This window comes from Podarcis raffonei, chromosome 7 (genome assembly GCF_027172205.1).
Source record: "Podarcis raffonei isolate rPodRaf1 chromosome 7, rPodRaf1.pri, whole genome shotgun sequence".
Lineage (NCBI taxonomy): Eukaryota > Metazoa > Chordata > Lepidosauria > Squamata > Lacertidae > Podarcis > Podarcis raffonei.
Window position 1 is genome coordinate 81,817,311 of NC_070608.1, and position 17,207 is coordinate 81,834,517.

General features: G+C 41.2%; 1 protein-coding gene across 1 annotated transcript in view; it reads right to left on the minus strand.

Annotated features, from left to right (window-relative positions):
• LPCAT1 (lysophosphatidylcholine acyltransferase 1) overlaps nucleotides 1-17,207 on the minus strand; it is a 44,521-nt gene that overhangs the window by 11,908 nt on the left and 15,406 nt on the right. The window contains exons 2-8 of the mRNA XM_053397220.1: nucleotides 14,814-14,956; nucleotides 11,958-12,172; nucleotides 8,677-8,789; nucleotides 6,445-6,505; nucleotides 3,328-3,386; nucleotides 2,204-2,238; nucleotides 1,414-1,468 (exon numbers count right to left, since the gene is read on the minus strand). Coding sequence (XP_053253195.1) covers nucleotides 1,414-1,468; nucleotides 2,204-2,238; nucleotides 3,328-3,386; nucleotides 6,445-6,505; nucleotides 8,677-8,789; nucleotides 11,958-12,172; nucleotides 14,814-14,956 — 681 coding nt within the window. The remainder of the gene's footprint in view (nucleotides 1-1,413; nucleotides 1,469-2,203; nucleotides 2,239-3,327; nucleotides 3,387-6,444; nucleotides 6,506-8,676; nucleotides 8,790-11,957; nucleotides 12,173-14,813; nucleotides 14,957-17,207) is intronic.

Here is a 17,207-nt window from a genome sequence, read left to right on the forward strand (position 1 = left end):
ACGGCAAGTCTAAAAACCGCATTTTTCTCATTAAGAGTGGACTGCAGGTATGAAATGTGGCTGTGCAAATGTCGTCAGTACCACTGCATATGGATAGTAGCATTATCGGTGATCAGTGACATTAATTCCCTCTCCAAATATACCCATAATGTATTGACCTTTATTATTATTATTTTATTTATTTTATATCACAATAGAAAAAGCATAAAACCAGACAGTAAAATAATAGATAGTTTAAAAAAGCAAAAAGAAATAAAAAACAAGCATCAATAGACCATTGTGGGGGATGTACTCTCAATTGTTTTCAGCGGACATTTAAAAGTTGGCACAGAAGGTGCCTCTGAATCTCTTTTGGCAGAGTGTTCCACAGGACTGGGCTGATGACACAAAAAACTTGATTTCTTGTTGTTGCCAAACGAGCCTCACCAACTCACCCAAGCCACTCCTGCAGATGATCTCAGTAACAGAGCCGGAATTATAAGGGTTCAAGTGATACCTCATGTATCCTGGACCCAAAGCTGCTCAGGGCTTTGTAAATCAGTGTAAGAAGCTTGAGCCTGGCTCAGTAGCAGATGGGCAGCCATGACATGTTCTCGACCAGAAACTCGCGCCAGCAATCTGGATGCTGCGTTCTGCACCAGCTGGAGTTTCTGAACCAGATCCAATAGCAGCCCCACACAGAGCTCATTACAGTAACCTAACTCGAGGTTAACAATGCATGGACTTGTGAAGACCAGTGGAAGCACCTGTTCTATTCCCAGAGTTTTTGTTCAGCTGGAAGTCACCAGAACTCAGTCCTGGCACCTCTCAGGTGGGCGCTGTTATGTACGGAAGTTCTCAACCTGGCCCAGCAGGGGGATACTGTAGATAGTTTTCACTCAGGTCAACATATGCAAATAAGGGGTTGAAAGTGACGTTCAGTGATTGGATAGTTACAGAAAGTGCTACTGTTGCGTTGTAGTGGAGCTCTATATAAGCAGGCTGGCTGAACCCTTCAGTTCAGTTCTGTTCTGGCCTGTGAATAAACAAGAGCTGTTTCAAGAATCGCTGTGTCATCTGATATGTTCACCCACAACTTAACAGGCGCCATTGCCATTGTAAGAGAACAGGGGAGGCGTTCATGGCTGAGTTTCGGTACCTCTCTTTCTAGAAAAATAGCACTGGCTATTCCTTATTGCAAAGTGGGGAAACAAAAAAGAAATAAAATGAAGTTAAGCTTTCCTCCTGCAGTACAGGGTCTTTATTTATTGGGGTACTCTTTTGAAGTCATTGTTCAAGAGCTGAACTATTCACACACATTAAAGGATACCGTTAAAATAGGTTGTAGTTTTTTTAGTAGTATTTAGTAGTTTTTTTTAGTCAAGTATGAAAGCATAGGATTGCAGACTAAAACATTGGTAACTTTGTACTAACCTCTATTTCCACAAAATTATGAAACTGACATAAAGTAAGCCACAGAATTTTCAACCTGAAAAGAGAAATGAAAAGCTCGTTTTAATTTACAAGATTATTAGTTCCGTAATTAACATCACAAATGCATCCTGAGAAAGAGAAACAAAAATGAACTTTGGGTGAGATCCAGCATCGTACAAACTGGCATCTGCTCATGCAATGGGACTTCTCCTTCCTTTCCTCCCCACTGCGCACCCCAAATATGCTCTAAAGGGTTGGGGGACTCTCTGAAGCAGGGAGTCTGCTGGGGGGGGGGAGTTGGAGGAGCAGGAAGAAAAAGAAGTCCCATTGCACAAATGGATTTATGTTGTGTAAGCAGATGGGCCTCACTCTGTAAAATATGGGAACACTACTTGGCAATTAAATATCAAAACTGATGCGCAGTAAACTTAAGTACCTTAGCTATGAATGATATTGAAATCAATTATGATTTAACATTCTCAAATACTTAATCAATCTGAAATTGTATGAAAAAGTTAAGGAGAAACAAGACGGCCATTGCTCAAATGCTTCCAAACACTATAGATAAAAGTTATATATTGGAAGGCTAATCTACTCATTCAAATTAGGAATAGTGTGATTTGGGATTTGAAGAACTTATTAAACCCTGTTTGATCATAAAAAAAATAATTGGCCAGGAAGATAATCTGACGTGTGCCCATTATTTCCCATTATTTAACATACTAGTCCTTAGAAAGAAAAGCAATTAATTAAAGCAATTAGTAATTCAAATAATATGTAGCTGACTTACGCTCCTGGACCCTGCCACGTCCACGTAATTGTATCCTATGCAGCAAAAGAAACACATTCAAATATTTAAGCAGTCCTACGAAGTTAATAGGCTTCACAAAAACAGCATTGCTTTGAAAAATTGACAGTAGGCTATTTATATCTCATTATCCCTGTAAGGGTTTTGTCTACTACGGCATTTGGCAATATGTAAATCATGAAAGGGGGAAGACATTAAATGAAATGCCGATGAATTTATTGTAGATTCAGGAATTCCTCCAATTTACAACATACTGACGAAGGAATTATCAGTGCCCTCTAGTGATACAGAAGCAGCATTTCAGTTAAAGGAATAACAGGACACAAGCTCACTTTTGCTTTCTCATAGGTAGAACTGAGTTTGTTTACCACAATGAGATACTAGCAAACAAATCTTGAATTCTGCAGTAATAGATTGAGAGATTAACAGATCAGCTATTAGATGAAAAGATGGGCTGTGTACATATCAAATTTACATCTTTCTAGCTAGCATACGAGTAACTTGACTATTTTGGGGGATACTTAATGTTCTCCCGTTTGGGGGGGGAAATACGTCAACACACGCTGCATTTGTCTTGAAACAAATGTACATATCTTAGAAACAGCAAGAGGGCAATCGTTGCCCATGTCACCTCCCACCTGATTTACTATCATTCTGCTTTTCAAAAAAAAGTTTGAGAATATACTTCAGACAACTACTTAAGGTTCATATATGTATTTGGCATAGGGATGCGGGTGGTGCTGTGGTCTAAACCACTGAGCCTAGGGCTTGCCGATCAGAAGGTCGGCGGTTCAAATCCCTGTGACGGGGTGAGCTCCCATTGCTCGGTCCCTGCTCCTGCCAACCTAGCAGTTTGAAAGCACACCAGTGCAAGTAGATAAATAGGTACTGCTCCAGCGGGAAGGTAAATGGCTTTTCTGTGCGCTGCTCTGGTTCGCCAGAAGCGGCTTAGTCATGCTGGCCACATGACCCGGAAGCTGTACACCGGCTCCCTCAGCCAATAAAGCGAGATGAGCGCTGCAACCCGAGTTGTCCGCAACTGGACTTAACGGTCAGGGGTCCCTTTACCTGTATGTATTTGGCATAAAAGCTTACTCAGAGCTTACCAGTTTGTTTGGATAACGTAAAATCACAGGTTGGACAGGCACTCCAGGGATAAATGCTCCTACAAGATATACGGGATACATATAATTACAATACTTTCTAATTACCACGTATTAATGACACTGTGAGCATTGAAGGTATTGCTTGCACATTTCTGTTATGTAACAGCTGGCTTTTCTGGATGATATGCTCTGAAGTTCCACCTTCCCAAGTAGGCAAAAAAGGTGCAACTATAATTTATTTTTAAAGGTTAAGCAACTACACTCAGCAACATAGTAATCCAAGCATCTAAAGATAAATAGATTCTGATTATTTCCTGCCCAAATAATAAATAGTCCAAGCTTCTCCCTGCAAGTGAACATAATGTGCCACCTTCAGAGGTTTACTGTTATGGTATACCACTGTGACTTATTCCCAGCAGCTTACTTCCTGGAAAAATTTGTATTACACTGGAAGCATTAGTATGATTCATTCAATTTAATTTCAATCCTTTGATAAGCAGGATATTTCGTTCCAGGTAAGATGACACAGGAAGAATGGATAGTTAGTCAAAGCAACTAATAGACAGCAATTTTTCAGAAGTACCTAATTGGAAAGATCTCAGGGCTGTCAAATCCTACTCTCTCTCTCTCTCTCTCTCTCTCTCTCTCTCTCTCTCCAGGAATTTGACAGAAATAGAAAAAATGTTCCACCACAAGGTTTGACTGCCTTCCCTGATAAAGACAAACATTTTCTTTTTAAACAGGAAAACCTGCCTTGTAACCTCTCTCTCATGTTATAAGCCAACGAACAGCAACCAATAATAAGGTGTGTGAAAACAATCTACATTGTTAATGCTAATTCTTCCACTCTTCTGGAGTGGAAGAAGACTCTAGAATCAACTCAAATCTCTAACTAAGAACAAGAAAGGAATGATAACTGAAACATTCAACACTTCTGGTCTTGTTTGTTTGTACTTTCATCCACTACCGAAGATAGCAATAAATCAAAATCTTTCCTGGACACCCAGTTCTTTCCCAACTCTATGGTCAGTCTGGGGCTATTTTCACCAACGTTTACAAATTTAGATGTCTCCCTTTCCGAAAAGGTTGAGCTATTGTGCTTTCTAGATTTTGCAGCCCAGCATATGAATCTCTCTAAGCGTGATGATGCACTCTGCAAAGGCTCTAGGGAAAGAGGCCTTTGGGATTTTTGCTTGAAGCCCTGAGCAGCAACCTCTCATTCCAACCCTATCTCCCACAGGTACTGATGATAGTAACTATTGTTTACTCATGGACCAGAGGAACCTGTTGAACCAGAAACCCAGGTCAAGGCTTCTTTCACTAAGGCAGCCCGCAAGGTGTTGGTATTTTTAAAAAAATTCCTTGCTCTCTCTATCTTGACATCAGGGAAGGTGACACAAACTTGTATAGTGGTACCTCGGGTTACAAACGCTTCAGGTTACAGACGCTACAGGTTACAGACTCCGCTAACCTAGAAATAGTACCTCGGGTTAAGAAGTTTGCTTCAGGATGAGAACAGAAATCGTGCTCCAGCGGCGCAGTGGCAGCGGGAGGCCCCATTAGCTAAAATGGTGCTTCAGGTTAAGAACAGTTTCAGGTTAAGAACGGACCTCCGGAATGAATTAAGTTCTTAACCCGAGGTACCACAGTATTTTCTAGGGAAGATCTCTGAAGTGTAGATCTGCTATCGAACATACACACCTGGTCACAGAAAAACTGGACTAGACATTTACACAATCTGAAGCAATCTTTTCTAGAAGGCTCTGGCAGATTAGCACTAGAAGCCCCATTCTACAAACAGCCATGCTCCAATACTACTGAATATTAGTAGTACATGCTTAAATGCTATTGGGAAAATATATGTTTGGACTCAGACTGAAGGTAGTATTCTCCACATGATTCAAATCTTCACTCATGGATTCTTTTACTCATTATTCTGTTGCACAGCTCCCAAGAATGCATGGATTCGTACATGTGCCATCAACATGAAATTATTCAGATACAGGACAGGATGATATCCATCTGATTAGAAAACCAGAGGTCATGCAAATACACATATCCTGGGGAAAAGATTGCAAAGTGCTGGACAACACAAGAGCCATACCAATACATATCTGAGGAAAAGTCCTGGCATCAAATCAGGAATGAAAAGGGCACAAGGTATTACCATAAATCTCTCATTATCCAATATGTTGACTAAACTTTAGAGAATGCAAAACATGGTAAGATAAGCTTATCTCCTGCAATTTGTGGTACAAGCAAAACACCCTTACCCTTTGTATTTGGCAAAGAGAATAATTTCCATTTACCATTTCTACAATTCTATGAAATAAGGACCACTGAAGCATGGAAGGAACAATCCAATGATGTCTCTGACTATTACATTAGAAATACAAAAACAACTCGTTCCGACGCTGCCCCCTTCACCTACCAAATCAGGGTGCAAAACCATGAGAGTTCCACTTTCTTTTTCTGCAAGGAAGTCTCTCTGAACTTACTTGGAAACATTTTTTGAATTCCATAGGAAACAGTAAGAGAACTGAGCTAATGGCAGTAATCCTCAAAAAAAGGAGATTATTTTGCTATAGAGAGGTTTTAGGTTTAAACATTCTAGACCACATAATATCCCGAAGGAGCCCTGATGCACACTAGATGAAAGCCAGCATGTGTCAAGACTGGACAAAATACAGAGAATGATGAACTGACTGAATGTCCTATTTCAGGTTCTTGTTTGTCCTGAACTAAATAATTAGATTTGAAGATGGAAACACCTTTATTTGCATTCAGCATTTTCCAGAAAATGGTCAACACATGTTTACAATGATGCACTTTGATTTCCAGACCTATGTATGAAGAAGGTACTTCAGATGGGTGGGTTTTTTGCACGTACTTGGATTGCAACTTACGACAGTTAACTCAACATTTGAACAGACAGACAATCCTAGGTTTCTTGGCATACCAAAGTTACAGAAAAGGCAAAGGTTGCCCTTATTGGGGGGGGGGGGACACACCTCTTGTAACATCTGAAGTGGCCACAGGCAATCATGAGCACCGAATTTCAAAATCTGAAGTTATACTGATGTTACATAGGTAAAGAAGAATGTACATCATACTTACCAGGCTTGAAGGTAATTAGGCAGGATCGATTAGTGCATGTTCCTTCTGGGAATATCATAATCTTAAAACAAAAACAGAAAAAACCCCTCTATTACAAGTTATTTTTGTACATCTTCTGCATCTTTAAGCACATTTCAAGCTCAGAATTTAGAAGCGTTCAAATTCGCATTGCTTTAAATGCTGCTAGCATTTAATAAATAATTCACCACAGGTATCTGATTTCAAGAAGGCATTCAGGTTGCTCCCTAAGGTGTTCCACAAATGGAGTGTGATCTATGAAAGAATGTATGGAACGCAGCCCAGGAATCTTTGAAGCACTCTCCCATTTGGAACGGCAAACACTGAGGGCCAGATACCCTCTCAATGAGTGAGGTAGAAGTTATAATATAATGTTCTTCACAAGGACATTCTCCTTTAATCACGCATGAAGCAAACGATGACCTCCTCATCCATTGCCTTTTAAATTACGTAGGCTCCAAGACTTCTGGAGCCTGGTTAACACCACTTGTTTTCTTTTTCTAAAACACTTTTTATTGAATTTTACTGTTGCATATGAAAATGTGTAGATGCAGGGGGGAAAACAAGTAAGCAAAAGAGAAAAAGAAAGTAACAGGGTTGTGGAATAAAATAAAAACAGCAAAGCAGTACTGTATAACCAAATTCCAACAATACTTCACTAAATATCAGGTGGTATTTAAATACCTGAACCTTAATGAAGAAAGAGAAGCTGGAAGATACCTCCCTGCTCATATATTCAAAGAAGGGGAACTAATCCACATCGAAATTGCCAGATTCAGCTTTTCCCCAGCTTTACATTAAAGTTCTATGTTCTTACTGTACTTACCATCAGTACTCAATAAAAGTTGAACAATATTAGTAGTAGGAAACCCTGTTCTTTTAAAATCAAGGCACTAAAGTTTCTCACACATAGCAGCAAAGGGTAGAAGGGGGCAGAATGGGGTGTTATTCTACCTTCCTTCACCAGCAAGGCGTCCACAAACAAAGAAGAAGTGAAGATTAAGATGATTTCCTCTATGGCAGGAGGAAAACTTATCTATGCACAGCTTAAGAGATTCCTAAGTGGCAATGAACTCAGCTCTGGAAAATTCTTAGGAACAGAACTCAACGTTAAAATACCGTTACCCAAATTTATGCTGCGGTGACATTTCGATGTTATGTACTTGTTTCTTCTCAAAAGTGCTATCGCACAATTTGAAAACGCTTCAAAGGGGTAAGCAAATTGCCAAGAGGTGAATTCGCTATTCGTAAAGCAATTGTTTGTTTTTTAGTTGAGGGAAGAACAGGAGAGGTGATTAAGCGGAACGTGATGGATGTTTATATAATCAAAACTCGTCTTGAGAAAGTACTTCCCCCCTCCCCCATCCTTCATAACTCTATAAGAGAATGACTGACACTAGGATCAGGACTGAGGAAAAGGAAACTGTACTGCTAAGGGCTGAGCCTGGAAGAGGGAGATATAGGCAGCCTATCTCTGGCTGAGCTGACGGTGAGGGAGTTAAGGTGGCACGGGGTCTTCCCACAGGATTGCTTCCTTAAGGTATCAGGATTGTTTCACATGTCAAACATAATTAAATTAACAGCAAGTCATGTGTTATGTACTGAAGTTCTCACCCTGGGCCAGCAGGGGGATACTGCAGATAGTTATGCAAATAAGGGATCAAAAGTGACGTTGAGTGATTGGATAGTTTTAGAATATTGTTACAGTTACGTTGTACTGGAGCTCTATATAAGCAGGCTGACTGAACCCTTCAGTTCAGGTCTGTTCTGGCCTGTGAATAAACAAGAGCTGTTTGAAGAATCGCTGTGTTGTCTGATATGTCTACCCACAACTTAACATCATGGATTTTATCCTCCTTGGCAACAACTAGGGAGGGCTGTCACCTTCATGCCTTCTTTGTGAACACCCATAGATGTTTGGCTGTTAGAAACAGAATAATGGGTTAAATGCACCATGGTATCATCCAACAAAGGATTCCCCCCCCCCACCTTTTCCTGGATGTGGTACCAATCAAGAGGAACAGCTGGAGGAAAACCTGAAGAATTCGAAAGAATTCACAACTCAGGTGAACGTTAGCCCCACAAATAGTAGAAACTGAAACCTGAGGAGTGTGTGTGTCTACTTTTGAACAGAAATAGCATCTCTTTAGGTGGAAATAGATATTCCTTTACAGAAAACAAATACCTTTAAATCACAAGACGTTCTACCAGTACCTGTGGCCATTTGCCATTTGACTGAGCACGCCGCCTTATCTCCTCAACAGTTTTCCTGCGGGAATCCTGATCTGATCGAGATACAAACACGGGTCGAATGTATTTGATTAGAGCTGGAAAGAAACAGAAATGTCCGTATTCCTAAGTATATTCCTTCATTTTTCTTTAGATTAGCATAAGCGTATGACATGCTATATAGAGAAACAATCAGTAGTTTTATGAGCAAACACATTTCATAACAAAATATGCCATGTTGGGGGGGAGTAACTAGCAGAACACATTAATAAACATTTTAAAATAAAATATAGCCCTGCATTTATTGAGAAATACAGTCACCCACTTATGAATACGTTAAACTGAAAGTGCCCCTTTAAAACATAAACTAAAACTACCTGCCATGGTTTTTCTTATTTCTAAAATTGCCTCAGTTAGCTTGATCCTGTTTGAAGGTAGACAGGACAGTTGTTTATTTCTTACAAAAGGGATGGGATATGAGTTTAACACTCGTGTAAAGTTCAAAGAAAGAGAGAATCAGAATATCTAATACTGAAACAGCGATAAGGAATAATAAAATCCATGCAATGCAATACATCACATTTATAACTTTTATAGCCAGTCTAGAACTATTTTGGCCTGCATTCAAAGCCAATCAAATTATTTGTTCCTTTCAGGAAAAGCTCCTAAGAACAATAACTATCATCACCATTGACTGTCTTGAAATAACGGGAGGGATCTTTTTAAAGGAGACACTGCTAGACGTCTGCTATATAGTCTGCATTTCCAGCTCACTTTCCCTTGGGTCATTGTGAACGCTGCTCATCACCTCAAATGCATATGACAAGCTGCGTGTCATCACCTGAGCGTTCTAAATATACATGGTCGTGAGATTACTCTTCCCCCAGCCACATGAATAATCTGACAAGAGCACCTGACTATACTCCTATAGTACCACAGAATCTTGAATTGTGTTGTGCGATTCACACAACTAACAAAAGCCAGTTGGCATAAGAGAAGCCCTTGCATTTTAGGTGGAAAGGTTGGGGTTGGAGCAATTCTACCTCTGTCAGATCACTCCTAGTGGTACAAACAGGTTATCCTTAATCACATATCCAACTCCAGATAAGGAAAGTGGTGGGAATGTTGTAGATTTGAGGTTTCAGCCATTTAGAGCTCATTATTAGATACTATGTTAGACAGGTTGGTGGTATGCTGAAATTTATTGACGACGTTTATCATTCAGCAGCAGTAATGCCTTACTGCATTGCAATAGTCTTCATGGAAACTATTGCGAACTTTGGAAAATGCTGGAGGCAAGCTGCTATATTCTCTTTGGACAGCCTGATCTTTGCCACCTGTTGAAGGGTCCGTCTCCCACTCCCAAATAACATTAGTGAAATTATATATGTCACATTTCATAGCACATGCTCTCCCTGCTTTCAATGATTCCATGCCCCCCAAAGTTTCAAGTGAATTAAATATTCAAGTGAATTAAATATACCACCAACAGTGGTAAAAAAATCAAGTCCCACAATCTGCCGCTGAGCTGAATCTCCAGAAAACTTCCAAGTTTATTTAAGACAGATGACCAGCAGACTAAATTCCTATATTTATGTAGGTCATGTACACATGGTTAAAGGGCTGTGTATGCAACTCCCTCAGAGGTACAGAAAAGCAGCAATAGAATGCCAAAATGTTAACAACAAAAATCATCCCACTGAATTTTAGGTCTAGAAGAGAGGAAGACCAAAAGTTTACCCAATGCATAACCCTCCACAGTGATATTCTGCAACACAAGCAGAGTAAAGAATGTCTAGCAATCCATTTATAAATGGGCAAAAGCAGGTTAAATACACCCATTTACACGCACAGCCAGACAAAAATCACACATACACAAATTCACAAATGCAATAGCTACAAGATGAAAAGAATGACAACCAGGCAAAGTGACCAAAAAAATCATTTTCTTTCCCCCCTCAACTTACCCATGTTTTCAAAACACAAATGTAAAAAAATCAAGGAACTAATTATATGCACGTGTGCCCTGATATTTTTTTTTTGAAGCAGGAGAGGGAAATAAAGGGCAAACAGTTAGTGAGGGATGGGGGTGGGGTGACCTTTTGACTCCATACCCACTCACTCCCACAAAGGTTTTGCTTTCTTCATTTTAAGATCCCACATCATAATACACAACGCAATCAGGGAAAAATCTGTGGTTTGTTTTTGCACTTCCTTGTTTTGTAACTACGGAGTTACATTTGAACTAACAAAATCTTTGTAGGTACAGAGTTGTGATGAAAGTTCAACTCAAAACCTTTTCCTATTAAACTCCCTTGGATGCTACTGAAATAAATGTAGGGCTTTAGCCTCCCCCATGGCCCTGCATCACACTCCTCCTGATATCGAAATATAAGTGGTGGCTCCTTAGGAAGGAGTTAGTGGGCCATTGTGCATAGTGCGAGAAAGAAGATCTGGCTGGCACGAACTTTGCTACCATTTTGGCACCATGTAGAAACATTTTTTTATTCTTGCAGACACATCAGCAACTTTGATGACAAGTGTCATCAACCTGAGCTTTCGTGTGTGTTTTTAATTGTTATTTTACTGAAGTTGCATATTGTTTAACATGTTTTGGCATGTTTCATGGTAAACTGCTTTGAGACTTTTAAAAGTGTGCGTGCACAAAATTCTCAACTGGATAACCTGGGCAAGTTGCTATCTTTCAATCTGGTTCACCTCACTGTATGACTGCCAAAGATAAAATGGAATAATCTGATGTATGAGAACGCAGAGCTTACTGAAGGAAGGAACATAAAATTAAGAAATGGAAACATTGCGAAACACCTGGTGGGGGGGCGAAGGGGCATACTGATAGGCACTCTATGTTTAGCTGCCCGTATGCGTGGCCTAGAAGCTGGCACAAGCAAAGAGCTGGCACAACAATGGGTAGGTTGTTGAGCGATGTGTCAAGCTGCTGTCATGTAGCACCTTTGTTGAAAGAACTGAACTGCCCACCATCTGCTACCAAGCCAGGTTTCAGCTTTGGTCCAAGCAACTCAGGAGTGGATTACCCGAGGGATCGGCTTCTCCCATTTGGATCTGTCTGGCCCCTATGGTCATTACCAGAGGCCCTCCTAGTTTTCTCAAAAGCTGCAAATATTCCTCTGCCGACAACCAGGAAGGGACCCTTTTCTGCGGTGGTTCCCACATTCCAAGAATACGTTCCGTTCCAGAAATAAATCGCCGTGGCCCTTATTTGAAAAGTAAAGCTTTCTTTGACTTACTTCCCCAAACAGGAATATCTTTGCTTTCTGCTTTCATGACAATGGAGGCCATGGTCATTGTTACAGGTATAGCATCAAAGTACGAGGAATGTGGAGCCAGAGTCAATATTGCTGCTTCAGTGGGCAAGGCCTGCCTGCCCTTCACATTGATCCAGTGGAATCCCCCAGCAAGCCACATGGTCCTCATGATGGCCTTCAGCATGACATCCACAAACCTGAAAATAATTAGACAGCACAAAGGCAGAAGTGTTAATGCAGCATTGTCCCTTTGAACACGATTAACTACATAAGCTATTTCCAAGGAAACCGGAAATAAGAGTTTGTTTCCTCATTTTCTGATTGCGTTTTAACACGGTTTTGTTATGTCAGGGAGTTCAAATGTGGTTAAATAGGTTCCAGTTTAACCAGTTCTGTCAGCAACCCCATGGCAGATTTTACTTCATCTTACCCCAAAAGGTCAAAGGGAGCATCACTGCAGAACAGGTACAAACTCTCTCTTTAGAAAGGCAGCCTGTCTATCTTCATCAGTGGGTGGGCCAAAGTAGCAAAAACGACAACCCAAAACAAATATATCCACACTCATTTAATAGACGTTCATGCAAAGAGCTGGGTGACTATTTTTCTCTGCTCATTCTCCCCCAGCTAGCTGTAGGATAGTTTATAATTATTAAGCTATCATCTCCAATTATGATGATATCCTAAGATGGGTACACACTCCAACTATAAAGACAACATTGGTTTTCTATAAACTCAAAAGAGTTTTATCCAAGTTATGTTAGGCCTGTGAAATCAATGGACCTAAGTTAATTATGTCCATTAATTTTAATGGGCACAATCTAAAATGAACTAACTTTGGATGTACACTCCCAACAATTTGGGCAGAGGAAATTTGCTGTTGTTGTTGCTGTTTATTAAATTTGTATAGGTAAAGGTAAAGGGACCCCTGACCATTAGGTCCAGTTGTGACCGACTCTGGGGTTGCGGCGCTTTATTGGCCAAGGGAGCCGGCGTATAGCTTTTGGGTCATGTGGCCAGCATAACCAAGCCGCTTCTGGTGAACCAGAGCAGCGCACGGAAACGCCGTTTACCTTCCTGCCGGAGCGGTACCTATTTATCTACTTGCACTTTGACGTGCTTTTGAACTGCTAGGTTGGCAGGAGCAGGGACCGAGCAACGGGAGCTCACCCCGTCGCGGGGATTTGAACCACCGACTTTCTGATCAGCAAGTCCTAGGCTCTGTGGTTTAACCCACAGCGCCACCCGCATCCTTATTAAATTTGTATACCCTGCTATTTATTAAATTTGTATACCACCTTTCATCTGAAGATCACGGGGTGTTTCACAAAAAAGAGAACAAAGGATGAATAATAAAAACAAAAAGAAACCAATAACCCCCTTTCATTTAAAAGGACATAGAATGTTAATCAGCCTAAGGTGTGGTTAAAGAGAAATGTTTTCTCCTGGTGCCTAAAGATATAAATTTTAGTATTCTGTGAGCTGTTATATAACCTCCTTGCTAAATTTATTTGCAACTTGAAGCTGCAGTGCCTTCAAGCTTTCCTGCCCCACAAAGCATGGCTTGGGTTAAGAGAAAAAGGAACAACATGTTGTGGAAATGCTTGCAACTTCTTTGGCCACAGCTGAAGAAGTATTTACAAACGCTGTGTGGATATCTCTCCAGGGAATACCACAACAGGCACTTGTCGGGACGAGACATTTAACCAGTGCCCTTCCCCTTTCAGGTACCGTATTTTTCGCTCTATAAGACGCACCAGACCACAAGACGCACCTAGTTATTGGAGGAGGAAAACAAGAAAAAAAAAATATTCTGAATCTCAGAAGCCAGAACAGCAAGAGGGATCGCTGCGTAGTGAAAGCAGCAATCCCTCTTGCTGTTCTGGCTTCTGTGATAGCTGTGCAGCCTGCATTCGCTCCATAAGACGCACACACATTTCCCCTTACTTTTTAGGAGGGAAAAAGTGAGTCTTATAGAGCAAAAAATATGGTACTTTTCTAAGCTGACAAACCATCCCATGGAGATAACAGGGCACGGTTTTCGATATTGTTGTTTCTCATGACTATTCATGGGTACAGAAAGACAGCATTGCTCAGCAACTCTCTTGTGTTTTTAACCAATCAGATGTACCCTCCGTTAATCCTGGGATTAACATTGCACAGCACAGCACGTAGAGATAATGGAAAATCTTCCAGAAGAAGAAGCACCCTCAAGATCTTGTAAACACTTCCGGCAACTCATCTTCGGGTACCAAATAAAGCAGTTAAGCAGTTTATGCGAATGGGGACGCAGCGAAAAAGAATCAGAACAGACACTGAACTTAATGCATATCAGCCAGGAGAAATAAAGTGTTCACATTCACATTGCACCTATTTTAATCCTGATAGCTGCTCTCTGTAGTGAAAACCAGCTTCAAGAGCGGGAGAGGCATGAATGATTAACCCTTTTTCCTCCTGCAAAACCTCACCTACCCATTTCTCCTTGCGAGGTTCCAGAAATGTGCTTCGTCTTAAAAATGCTTGCCCAGAACCTCCAGAGGAAGGTTAGGCAGCAGAGAAGGAAAAGGTTGCAAAAAGGTTAACTCTGCCTCCTCCCCCACCAGCTTACTTCTCTGCTAATGCCAGCCTTTCTTGAAGATGCTTTTCAGTACAGACAGCTGCCACTGGGGGTTAAATATACAAGTGATTCATCGTTAGGGGGAAACGATGTTTTTATTGTGCAATATGTCAGTTTCACCACTATGAGGAGAAATATATCAAATTAGTAACCCGTGCCAATTTCACTTCTTGCATTATACTCCAAGCAGATGTTAGCAAACCCAAATGGGCTCAGGGACTTACTTTCGCCACCAGGAGAGGGGTTTTTCTATCTCTCTGTCGGCAGGTCCCATGGAGGCGATGAATGCAAAAGGCCAGGCCAGCAACATCATGAAAGCAGCAAAAAACAGCCGGATGGGGAACAGGGTCAGCGTCATGAAGGCAATCTGCAAAAACCCAAGGAATTTGGTTCTTTTAAGATTGGACTGTAGACACAAGGCAAACAACGTTTGTAAACATGGTTGCTTTTTACTGATGATCAGGTTAATCACATTATAACAAAGATGAGAGCCACCAAAACGGTACCTATATGAAGTAAAGGTAAAGGTACCCCTGCCCGTACGGGCCAGTCTTGACAGACTCTAGGGTTGTGCGCTCATCTCACTCTAGAGGCCGGGAGCCGGCGCCGTCCGCAGACACTTCCGGGTCACGTGGCCAGTGTGACATCGCTGCTCTGGCGAGCCTGCACCAGCGCAGCACACTGAAACGCTGTTTACCTTCCCGCTATAAAGCGGTACCTATTTATCTACTTGCACTTTAAGGGTGCTTTCGAACTGCTAGGTGGGCAGGAGCTGGGACCGAAAGACAGGAGCTCACCCCGCTGCGGGGATTCGAACTGCCGACCATGCGATCGGCAAGCCCTAGGCACTGAGGTTTTACCCACAGCGCCACCCGCATCCCTATACGAAGTAGACACTGCTTAAAATTATGGTTTAAACACTTGTTTTCTTACCAAATCTGGAAAAATGCTTCTTAAGTAATTGAAAGTAGCAAGAAGATATTGACAGTTCTAGATGTATTCCCAATTCTGGTTTAGTAAAAGCCTGTAGTATTCCCCAGAATGATTTAGTTCATGCGTAGGCAAACTAAGGCCCGGGGGCCAGATCCGGCCCAATCATCGTTTAAATCTGGCCCATGGACGGTCCGGGAATCAGTGTGTTTTTACATGAGTAGAATGTGTCCTTTTATTTAAAATGCATCTCTGGGTTATTTGTGGGGCATAGGAATTCGTTCATTCCCCCCCCAAAAAATATAGTCTGCCCCCCCCCCCAAGGTCTGAGGGACAGTGGACCGGCCCCCTGCTGAAAAGGTTTGCTGACCCCTGATTTAGTTAAGCAGGAATACACAGCCAAACACACATACAACACTCTGCCAAAAGCATTTCTCCAGCTGTGGACTAAAAGAGCGAGCAGGAAGCATCACACAAGAACTCTTCCTCCCCCCCACCAACGCTCCCATCCCCAACGCACATTCCAAGAGGTTCAGGGCAGGTTGTAAGGGAAAATAAGTTGAAGAAAGAATCTGAAATAACACTTAGATTGAATAGTTATGCAGCCATGCTTTTCACACCTTAGTTTTTATGCCACCCATTCACCCTGACTCTATCCCTGTCCAAACTGGGAATGAAGAAATCCCAGCAAACACAATTATACTCAAATGAAGCACACAGGGCAGCTGTCAAATTTCAAGATGGGGTTTGTATGTGGGGAAATGAGAAGTTTTTAGAATCAGATAAACCCCACGGTGGTTGGTGCCACAGTCCACACAGAGTTAAGAGCACTGAGAGCTTTCCTTTAACACAACTGACTTCTGTTGTCTTGCATAGTGATGTTAATAATTGCTTCTTGGAGTAGATCCACTCCAAATTACTAAGGACCCTGATTTCATTCATTTGTGCTAGGAATTATCACTTTGCACAGTGCATAGTTATGGAATTCACTCTCCCAATACACAGTAATGATCACCAAACAGGGTGACTTCTAAAAGAGGATTAGACAAAATTCGTTTTACTTAACAAAATGCACATACTGCCAAGTTGTAAGTGATTTACAAGAAAAATTTAAAATATCAATAAAAAATAAAGATACTTAAAATTAACAGTAAAATAGATGAAAGCACATCAACACCTACAGGTCTTGACTAAATAAAAAAATGTTTTAAGAAGGCATAGACAGTAGTACAACAGAGTCGTCTCCCTGATGTCAATAGTCAGGGAGTTCTACAGGGCAGGCCCTGCCACACTAAACTATGGATTTCTTACAACTGTGGAAATATTACATGGCACCTGTTACAGTTGGCAGTTCTGCAGACGGAAGTGGTTGGGTATGACGTGTATGGGCTAAAGTGATCCCACAAGCTTAAAGGGCTTAAAATTCATGGATCATAAAGCTATAAATGGCTACCTAGCAACAGTGACTATATTTTACCTGTACTGTCTTTGGTTTGTGCATTGGGGGGCTTTTCTTATGTTCCTAGTCAACATTTATTAGAACTTTTGGTACAGTTGCTGTAAACTTTGAGAAACCCACTGGAGTGACCAAATCTTAATTTTCAATTTCCTGCCAAAAATCCCTTGGTACACAAGGTATTAGTGTGCTTGTAGCTAATACATAGATTGCAAAAAAATCTAGTTGCACA